The sequence below is a fragment of the Lissotriton vulgaris genome, chromosome 4_1 (genome assembly GCF_964263255.1).
Source record: "Lissotriton vulgaris chromosome 4_1, aLisVul1.2, whole genome shotgun sequence".
NCBI classification, from domain to species: domain Eukaryota; kingdom Metazoa; phylum Chordata; class Amphibia; order Caudata; family Salamandridae; genus Lissotriton; species Lissotriton vulgaris.
This window is the reverse complement of record NC_141691.1, coordinates 1,898,244,274-1,898,255,553: the sequence shown is the minus strand read 5'-3', so window position 1 is coordinate 1,898,255,553 and position 11,280 is coordinate 1,898,244,274. Positions and strand designations below refer to the sequence as shown.

General features: G+C 40.0%; 1 protein-coding gene across 1 annotated transcript; it reads left to right on the top strand.

Moving 5' to 3' along the window:
• Positions 1-376: 376 nt before the first annotated feature.
• On the top strand, positions 377-10,900 carry LOC147724686 (uncharacterized). The gene is made up of 4 exons (XM_086918084.1): positions 377-904; positions 990-1,021; positions 9,455-9,630; positions 9,981-10,900. Exons 1-4 carry the CDS (start codon positions 377-379, stop codon positions 10,898-10,900), a joined length of 1,656 nt encoding a protein of 551 aa, XP_086774210.1.
• The last annotated feature ends 380 nt before the right edge of the window (positions 10,901-11,280 follow it).

Here is an 11,280-nt window from a genome sequence, read left to right as displayed (position 1 = left end):
TGTCATCTGCTTCATACTTTTCTTATTAACAGCTGGAGGAGCAACAAGTCTAAGTGGCATTAAATCACTGGGGCAATGGTAATGTCTGTTAGGCGACTGCGCTCACAGTCAAAAGTAAAATCAGCAGAAACTATAGTAACCATCAATCAGAGTGTCAAGAGCTCCCTGAGTCCCTTAAAACGTCAGAAAACTATCCGTCGACACAGACGTGGTGCACATCTGACACTATTGAAATCTTATCCATCAGTAAAGTCAATGTTTACCAAAAAGGGAAAAGGTTCTAAGTATGGAACAGGTTTAAAAAAAAGGAGATGATGGAAACGAGGGGAATCCATCAGAGGTTTCACTGGTCTCCGAAATAATAGCTAAGAATGGAATGGAGAGTCATACAATAAGACCAGAGGTGCTTTTTCCAGTTGTAACTATACTAAAGATAAATGGGGATGAATGCAATGTAGTACCTCCTTTAACAGTAAGAAGAACAGATCTACAGCAAGTAGAAGGGGAGGATAATAATTCGGAAATGGAGATGGAGATGGCCCTATCCAGGCTCGAGGTAGTGGGTTCTCCTCAAGGCGAGGGCAGCAAAAGAAAGGAAGTTAGCCCAATTTCTCCACTAGCAGATCTGATATCCCTTTTTGAAAAGGCAAAAGACAATGTTAGTGTTTCTCAGAGGTTCATGTCGTACTACTCATTAGTAAAAGTAAGTGAATTCACTCCTAAAATGGAACGGCAGAAAGAATGCAGCTTACTAAATGGGCAGGCGAAAATAGAGGACTTAACTCTTCCGGACATTGCCATCCCATTAGAAAAGAATGCTGATCGAGTGAAGCAGCTAGAAAAATTGGATGCTCAAGGTTTGGACTCAGAGACTCAATCTAACAAAGAAGTATCGACATCTCGAGTAGGAGTTCACTCACACACGCCTATTATGTATATTAGCACTCCTACTAAATTATCTTTGGTTTCAGACTCATATGATTCTTCAGGTGAAGAACTATCAATGTCATGTGATAAAAGGGTAAAGAATTCCCTGTATTCATTGTTCGCAAATGAGAATGCAGGGGCAGAGGGGTTAATGAACACGTTTCTCAAATTGGAAAAAATCCTATCCGCAATTTTGTCTCTGTTGGAGAAAAGTACTTCTAACTCCGATCTTATTCTCAAAGTCCTCACGCCCATTTTAGGAGGGGTTTTAGATCTTAAACAGCATAGACAACCATGCGCGAAATGTGCTTCCCCTATATTTAGTAAAGCATGTCAAACGCATAATGTAATACATAATGCTGATAAAGTCTCTGGGATAGGGGAGCCAAAAGAACTGCTGGTAGACTTTGAAAGTTCGACACCTGTAAGAAATTCAATCTCAAGCCCGTCCCAAGTTAACCTTAATGATTCTGTAAAGGTTCCCAATTTGGGGATAAAGTTAAATGTAAGTGTTTCCCCAGTTATAGACACAGTGCGTGTTTTTCCAATTTTTAATATGTGTAAGTCAAAAAAACCTAAACCCCAACAACCAGATGAAATAATTAACAGAAAGTTCTGCTGTGGGGGAAGTCTCAATAGTAAGAAAGGGAAACACTAAAAACGGTCGTATGAGGAAAAAGAAGATGAAAAATCGCCGGTTCCCAAAATGCAAGCAGAGAAAGCTGCGGTCCCAACCAGCAAACGAAAAGGAAAACACTTACATAGCCCTTGTTGACGAAAAGAATACGATGGCTGTGGGGTAACTGAAAAAGAGTATGAGTTTGAATCATGAGCAGGATCTTGCCCTTCAGCAGAATAGTTCGATTGTTAGGCCGAACACCAATCTGAATAATGACGGGGAGGGTGAAGGCAGGTTAAGAAGGGGCTCTAACTTGCCTAGTAGCACAGGAATTAAAGAGGCTAACTTAAAAAACATTCCCGAGAGTAGAACTAAGTGGTTCCGCACAGGAGTCAATTGGTCCTCCCTTGACATCAACGAATCCAGAACTAAGTAATAGTGCGGGAGTTAGTTGGAGAATGATTATAGCGGTTAATAATAATAAAGGGAAATGACGATCTCCCCAGAAGCCTGCAAGATACTAATCTAATTAGGCTTTCCGAGACAGGAGCTGGGCAAGTGAATAAGACTTTAATTTTTATCCCTCTTTTGGATGCAGAGTTAATGACATTGAACAGAAGCGCCCTCCTTAGAATTATATCTGAAATAGATGATCTAATGTTAATTACCAGTAATGCTATTGAATTGGTTCATTTAGATTGGATGTACAAACCATATGTAACTTAAGCCATTTTTACATCTGGGTAAGTGTATTCGCTCGTTTTAGCAAATGTGGACGGCTTCATAAAAAGAGGAATAGATGTTCTTATTAGTACGGTACCACATGGTGCCCTTCCCAAAAGCCTCGAAATACCTTATCATCGGCAAGGGAAAGGATTCATTGAACATGAGGGAGAGTATACCCACAAAATTTGAGGACTTGGAAATAACAGTAGGAAGGGTATCGGGTGCAAGAAAAATTAAGTTTTCAGCACCCGAGGTCCAAGAGGTCCTTAGTATAGACGGAGGAGATGAGGTGTCAAAATGGAGTTGGATCGCAAGTACTTTGAATGGGGCAAAAACAATTAACACAAAGCCCATAGAGCGGGGGTAGCCTACTGGGGAAAATTGTGTCGTGGAACACGGCGGGGCTAGGAAAAGAAAAACATAAGCTTAATTCCTTAGAATACCTAGCCCCCAAGACAATTTTCCTCCAGGAGACATGGGCAAGGGAAGAGTTCCAGTTAGAGAACTACTATGTGTACTGTAGTGAGGCAGAAAAATCTATAAAGGGGCATGCAAGTGGGGGTTTAGCCATTTTGTTAAGTTGTGAGTTAGCATGGGACCCTTTGATATACATACATACATCAAATTGCTGTATCTGCGCTAAGTTAAAAATGGAAAAAGATAACTTGGGACACTCAACCTTTCTGCTTTTGGTAAACGTGTATATTCCACCTGGGAAAGCGTCTACTCCATTGGTTGACTCCATTTGCACTTTTGTGCAAGATTTATGTAGTAATGGAGAAAGAGTATGTATAATGATGGTAGGGGACTTTAATGCTAAAATAAGTAACAGCTCCATCTCGTCTTTTTCCAATGTGGACCTGGAGAAAGTTTGGTTTATACCAGAGTCAATATTCCCGGCCAATTTAAAAACTGACAAACGTGGCCTTTCACTCTTGCAAAATCTTAGGAATCTTGACCTTGTATTATTAAATGGCAGATTCCCAGAGGATTCACCTGCAGCGCTCACCTTTCATGGGACATTTGGCCACTCCCTACTTGATTATATGGCAGTGTCTTTTCAATTGTTTGGGGCATGTTCACAGTTTAAAGTGCTTCCCACTAAATTGAGCGACCACAACATCTTGGCGGTAGATTTAGCATAACATATTGAGAAACCTGAACTCTGGAACCAAAGGAATGATAACATAACTTATTCTCGAAATAATGGTCGCACCTGTTGGTCACACAAGAACCTTCCGAACTTTCAGTGGGTATTTAAAAATATTGCGCCTAGTTTAATCTGGGAGAGCCCGATTGTGAGATATGAAAGAGTAATGACTGCCATAAGAAATCTGGGAAGAAAGAAGCAAGGTGAAAGAGCCGCCCCCATAGCAATACTCTCCACCAAAGTTAAAATGCTTAATAATAAGATAAATGGGCTGATTAGATCCCAATGTAGAGATCCTAGCCAATTAAGAAAAAAAGAGATATACAGATTAAAACAGGTCCGGAAAAGAAAACTAGCAGCTGACCGTAGGGCCACCGAAGATGAAAAATGGGTTAACCTTCGGGAAGTGGCACTCTCGGGGGATACTAGTAAGTACTGGGCCTTAATAGCCACATTTTGTGACAGTAGAAAAAAATCTCAACCCATGTTGATCCCAGAAACAGAGTGGTCTATTTATATATCCTTATTGTATGCCCCATATCTACTAGTTGATAAGAGATTCTCTTCCAATGCCTTACCCTCTAAGATCAAAATGATGTACTCTTTACGGTCCACTCACAGGAAACTAATAGACCAGTGCTCCAACGTGGTCAGATACACCCTAACCATTACCAGGAGACATCCCATAGTAGGCTAGCTCTCTAACTTGTCAAATGGCTTACTATATATAGAAAAGACACTTCAAGGGTCAAATTGAAAGTATCCCACAACTCGCTCAGCAATTTAATCTGGACAAAGTTAATCAGTTACTAAATCTTGCAAATAAAATGACTCTTCTCTTACTTTTAACTATGACCTTGAACTTTAATAGGGACAAAGTTCCAGGCAACTTCATGGCACTTCAGGGATGGGGTAAATGTCCATATAGAGTTATATTTTTAAAGCACTTGCGGAGCTGACATTTGTAAACTCATCTAAGAAGGAAGGATGGTTATCAAAGTCATTATAATGCAGTCAAAGAGAGGGCAGCTTTGAGCCAACAATGTGCCCCCTGACAAAGCCCAGAGGGTGCTAAGCATCTGTTCAACAGTGATCATGTCAGTTTCTGCCGACTCATTCTAGGTCAATAATGAATATGTTTGTGTAGATGTTCTGAAAGTCCACCAATAATATACACTGAATACTATTTCTCTCATCTTTACCAAACAGGCAAAGGTACAATGCTCTATATATTTAGTTGCTTTTCAGTTTTCGTTCAGGTGCATCAAACATCACTTTAATACTATTTATAATTCCTACGTCCCATACGAGATGCAATCTATTGAATAAACTGTCAGAGAAAATCAAGTCCATCAACAATCATATGCAATTTAGAAGAGCCATGAACTCTAGCTTTTCCCTTAATCAAGACTCTAGTATCTGTTAAAATCTTTAATACTACCCGGTTTGAAATATGCCACTTGTTTGACTGGTTTGTATTTTCTGCTCGCGGATGATCCCTCCCACTTTTTCTTCTTACTCCCACTTACAAAAATATGCTTTCCACAGCACTCCATCAAGTTTGGGGTACATTTCATACAACACTAATACTCACCACAGTTGACACCATTCGAAAAATACTATTCTCTCATCTATGCAACATAGATTTGTCACAATTAGGTGTATATATATAAAATAAAACTTCACTACATCTTCTAAAAAAATAAAATAAAGTAATAAAGTTACATTACCTTTTTAGGAATTAAAATAATCTGAACAGCATTTTAATTGTACTAAACATCATTCAGTATAAATATAGGCATTTTGTAACTATTTTTTAATTTTCGTCAAATTATTTCAAAATGATTATATTGGTAAAAGATTAACAGATGTATAAACTTTTTAAACATAGGAAACTTTTTTGTTAATGTTTAATTATATTTGTTATTTTTTTTGGAAGCAGAAAACCTTTTTTTTTATTTTCTCTTACTATTATTGGTTTCTTCATTCAGCAGCAGTAGACAAGTTGAACACAAGCAGGATCTCTGTTCTTCCGAAAAATTGTATTCTATTTTAAACTTACATTTTTACAAAAAGTAAAGGTGTTGGGGAAAAGGAGTCCCTACTCTAAGTAAAAGTGTTTAGATGTGTTTAGTGTGTGGTTGGTCATTTTAGTATATTTCTTGCATTCCGTGTTTAAATTACATCAAGAGTATGTGAGAGTGAATTTTAAAATATATGTATTTTGCTGTGTGTCTCACTTATATTTTTCAATATGGGCAGTCTGTACATGCAACTTTAGAAATGTTTTATGTTTTGTATGTGGGAGGAACGTATTTTATGCTTTTCTTTACAGGATCGAAAACAACAACAATTAAGGCATTTTTATTATTCAACTGCAACTAATTTTCTTTTTGGGTAGTTTTTTAAGGGAATTGTGTTGGATAAGACTATATTTCTAGCATCTTAACCTTTTTGTTTGTAAATTCTTTTGTATTGATTATTTTCCTGTGACTTCATTGAGTACTCAATGACATAACAATTGTCCTTTTTCCACGAAATTCCTTTCTACTGTTATCTCAATTGTCTAAGTAACAAGAGCAATATGTAGTATTCAAATAAGCACATAGCACATGGGTTGTCAGTAATAGCGTCATTAGAGATAGTGAAAAAAATAGCATTTGTACTTATTTCTAGTGCGATGTTAGAAATAGTTTGGGCAGATTTACTAGCCCCTTGCGCCTCTTTTACGCCGCCGTTGCGTCACTTTTGTGATGCAGCGGCGGCGCAAAAGATGCACCATGGTGCGGGATATTTACAACGTGACCCATCTCCGAGATGCATCACGTTGTAAAGCCCTTAGCCATAAGGAGGCATTCCAGCGCAGGGGGTGGGGGGAGTTCCGGCGCAGAAACGCCTCCTAAAAGTGGCTGAGTGAAATCTACAAGATTTAATTCAGTCACTTTTAGGCCAATGCTGCGTCAAAACCCTGCGCCTGCTTGAAGCAGGCGTAGGGCTTGACGCAGCAATGGAATAATAGGCCCCCCAGAGCATTGCTGGAGCTGCGTCGCGCTTGCGACGCAACTCCAGCAATGCGCCGCCTTTACAGCACAGATGCGAGACGTATCTGTGCCGTTTTTGCCCCATGATGCACCGCATTGTAAATGCGACGCATCCAGGGTGGCGGAGCCGCGGCGCACAATTACTGGCGCATCCCTGCTAATTTGCAGAGATGCGCCGGTAATTGTAAATCTGTCCCAGTTTGTCTCTGTAAGGCACTGTTTGATGTGTTACAAGTCATTTATGTCAGAGAGTATGGACTTAGGTTTGGGAACAAGAAATATGGGCAGGAGGGAGGCAGGAGATCTTCTCTGCAGGGGCAGAAGCAGAGTGGTAATGGGGGGTCATTGATAGGAGGGAGGTAGGCAGTGATATTTTCCAAGTCACATCATATAGTCATAGAAGGAAAGAGAAAAAGTAAATAAAGTATTCAATGGTTCAATGAGTTATCTTGTCAGGTGTGCGATGTTGTATTCTAGGCATGGGCTTCAGATTCAGCCAAAAAGTGTGGTCTGACGTAGTTGTCTGTATAGTAAAAAGTAATGTGCTGCAAAGCAGAAGAGTTCTGTGCTCCATTTTTCCAGGGTGGGCACCTCTGCTGCTGCCAATGCCTAAGGATACAGACACTAGTCGTTTAAGGACAGTGAGCATCAACCTCCGTTAGTGTGTATTTGTGTTTTCTAAGTCAGAGGTGTCATGTAGCATTGAAAGTTTTCAGGACAGCATGAAAGGACAGGCACCTAGTGTTCCATTGGAGATTCCATGGCCATAGAGTATGAAATAAGTCGTATTCATGGGACTTATCTCTCCATTTCAGTCATTCCCCAACCTTGCAATCACTAAGCTGTGTGCTTTTCACATGCATAGCCTTTCTAAGTCTTGAAGTTATGATACTAGCCAATGGTCTCACAGGTAAGCCGCCACATCATTGTCTATAGTACAGGCTAACCAGTGAGATATGTGCTGATTCTGATGGTCACATTGACAGTGTAGACTGTCTATCATAGAACATTATTCATTAGATCGTACATTATCATTGTCACAAGATCGAAAAATAATTGTGATGGGGTCAGCTGTGGTTACATGCTCTGATTCATGGGAAAGTTCAGAGTAGGAGATTCATTCATTGACATAGCAGCTGTCTATAAGTCAATCGATTGGGTGGTGTGAATAGGAAAGTGTGTATTTAAGAACTACCTGTGACCAGGAGATGAATAAGGCCAGAGGTGTCTACGGGCCACTCTATCATTCCTACTAACATTAGAAGCCTTGGCCAGAGCAATTAAGGCTTAAATTTTTCTTGGGATCATACAGCAGCTAATGAGAACACACAATGTCAGCAAATTTAGAACATTATGATTTTTCAGAACTGAACATCTACTCCTGCTGAGCATTGGTTGCCTATGTTGGACCTGAAAAGGGGGCCTGCAAAAAGCTGAGAAAGCCTCACAAGGGCGGCATTCTTTTAGGAATAGAATGATAAAAATTTTACCTTCTCTAAAAAAATATGAAATTAGGTCACTGATTGGGGGAGCAAACCACAGCCTCCATTTTAGACATGGAATGCAATCATTGATGTGATGAAGCACATAAAGTTAATCTATGATATGTGAATGAGTGTAATTTTTTATCATGTTTTCTACTTGTATTACTCATGCATTTTTTGGTGGCAGCAATGGTTTTATGAACCACAGTTATTGAAAACCAATGCCACCTAAATACAAACATCATAAATGAATCAGAGGTGGAAATAAAGTTGGAAATGAATAACAGAGATAGTAGGTCTTACTTGGATTCACAAATAGCACTAACCAGAGCTAAAGAAAGGGAAGGACAATTAAAATAAAATAAATATGATTCGTAAAATTGGCTAATCAATAAAAAGGCTCATTTAGTGGAATAATATAGTGAGATGAGTCTTTATTAGATAAAAGGGAAATTAAGATGACTTACTCTGGAAAAACCAACACACTTCCTAAGAGCGGAGATTTCTAATGACATTACAGTTAACTAAAACAAGTTAAATAAAGCCTGCAAATGTCTACACAACACCGGATCCCAATACCTGAACGACAGAATCACCCTCCACATGCTCAACCGTAACCTACGCTCCACTAACCTCCTCCTCACCGAAACCCTGTGCATCCACAGAGTCAGAGCAGGGGCAAGATCCTTCTCCTACATCGCAGCCAAGACCTGGAACGAGCTCCCCACGGACATCAGATGTGCCCCCTCCCTGAACACCTTCAGGAAGGCCCTGAAGACCTGGCTCTTTTACTAATATGGAACTGCTGACCTCCCTCAACCCTCCCCCCAGGGCCTTGAGACGCTCACAGGTGAGTAGTGCGCTTATAATTCCCCTGATTGATTGAGTAACCATTGGGTAGATGCATCAACGTTTCCATTTGCGATTCCTTATTTGCAAAAAATAAGGAATCGCAAATAAGGAATCTCAAATGGCAATGCATCATTCATTTCGCAATTTTTTTGCCATTCGGTAAAAATCGCAATTTTTACTGAATCGTGGTAAAATTGCGAATTCTTAATTGCGAATTCGCATTTTGCGATATTGCAATTTGCGAATTTACACACATGATGAATCTCATTGATTCAACTGCCTGAAAGTCAGTACAGCAATTAGGCGCAGCTGCTTCCTTTTTTGAAGGTGTGGTTTGGCAGTTTGCTGAGTGAGCTTTCCTTGGAGGTTGTTGCTGCAGTCTGTGCCTGACAATTTGTCTGAAAAATGGAAAATGAGAATCCTGTTGAAGAGGGGCCTGCCAGGAAAAGGAAAATAAGTTTTCTGATCAAGAGTTGGAAATCCTTATTGAGGAGGTGACTGCAAGACAGGAGCAGCTTTTTGGTAAGCTTTCTCTGAAGGTCCCTGAGGCTGTTAAAAGGAACCAATGGATTGCTATACAAGCAAATGTGAATGCAGTAGGAGTGGCACATCGCGACATAAACAATTTACAAAAAAGATGGTATGACCTGCGCAGCCGTGCAAAAGAGAAGCTAGCAAAGAGGATCAAATCAGCAAAGCTTACTGGAGGAGGAACACCCAGGGATAGACCCAACACTCCCCTGGAAGACATGGTGGAAGGCACACTGTTGACTGAGGCTGTAATCGGAGTATTAGACATTGATACATCAGAGATTCCAACTCCTTCTGAAGGTAAGTGAATTGTATGTGCTTTTGAATGTCTGAATGGAGCCCATTAATTTAAAGACTGTCGTGAAAGTAGAAGGATTATCAGCATTGTAATGATGTTGTGTATGAAATGATCTGTGTGTGTTACCAGCAACTGCCATGTAATGTTAGGTAAATGAAAGCAGTGCATTATGGGAGTTGTCGTTTTTAGGAGTCCATCATGCACACAAACAATAAATTCTAATTGTAAATTAATTGCTAAGAAGAACTATTATGAATGAGACGGGAATCATTTGATTGAGAACATTATTACATTTTATTACATACTTAAAGGAAAGTGCAAACTTAAATTAACATCATTTTTTAAACCATAGAGGCACTGCAAGACATAATTGAGCAGGATTTGAGGGATTTCCATAACCAAGTAGTTCAAGAAACACAGTGGGGAAATGCTCCCAGTACATCAGCAGCCAATTCACAACCAGGGGAAAGACAGAGAGTGCGACAACTGCTCCAAACAGATTCTGAAACTGAGCAGAATGACAAGGTACCAGAAAGGCAACCTCAAAGCACTCCTACAGTCACAAATACAATGCTGAGTAGGCAAAGGAGACTTCAGCAGTTTTCTTTGCGCCGAGGAAATGTCAGAGAAAGTGGTCATTTTGGAGAGGGTCCCATCACTGGCAATCTTGTTGAGGACAAAATACTAAAGGTACAGCGCCTGCAAGGCAAAGACATTAGAATTATTAAAGGAAATCTGGGACATATCAGCAAAAAAATGGGTACATTGTCTACCAGTATGAATAAAATGATCAATGTAATGAAGACAGACCATGAAACATCTGCATTGAAGCTTGACCGCATTGTCAATTCTTTGGAGAACATGTGCACAATGATGCAAAAACAGCAAAATATAAGTGGAAAAAGGCAGGTACGACTGCTCACCAACATGCAGGCTCATAACAGGGAAATGACTCGCCTTTCAAATTGTACATGTGGCCTCTGCAAACAGACCCTTTCAACCCAGGTACTCTTGATGAAAACATTTGAACATATTCAAAAGGGAGTGGGGACTACCTTTGAGCCATCAGGAATTTCACAGTCTAATGCATCCCCAGAAAAGCAAATACCAATGGGGGAGAGTGGTGCCGGCAGTGCTGTGAGTGGCACACTTGAGCATTGCTTAAGTGGCACACGGCGTAGTAATAGAAAGCTGAATGATGCCAGTGATATCACCATGCTCAGTGGGAAAAGTACAGGGAAGGCATTAGGAGTGCGTGGCCATAAGAAATGATATTATCTGTGATGCCTCTTGAATGGTATTCATAAGGTCAAAGTTGTTTAAGTTTCAATACTTATCATTTGTACATGTCTGATTTAAAGACCACAATTAAGTTTGGGATACAGTGAAAGACCATGAAGTAAATGCATTTCAGTTTCATTTTGCATTAAAATTTACATTGCTTGCAACAACAAGACATTTTCAGAGTGTTTCTTACCTCATTTAGAAGTAATGCTGTGTGATCGCTGCCCTTCTCCTTCTCCCCTCTGCAGCCTCTGGTCCATGTGCTCTTGCTTGTGGTTGAGGAGGCTGATTGTCATTTGGAGGTAAAACATCTTCCTCATCAAGTTCTATGCCTCTCTCAGTTGTTAGATTGTTGAGCATTGCACATG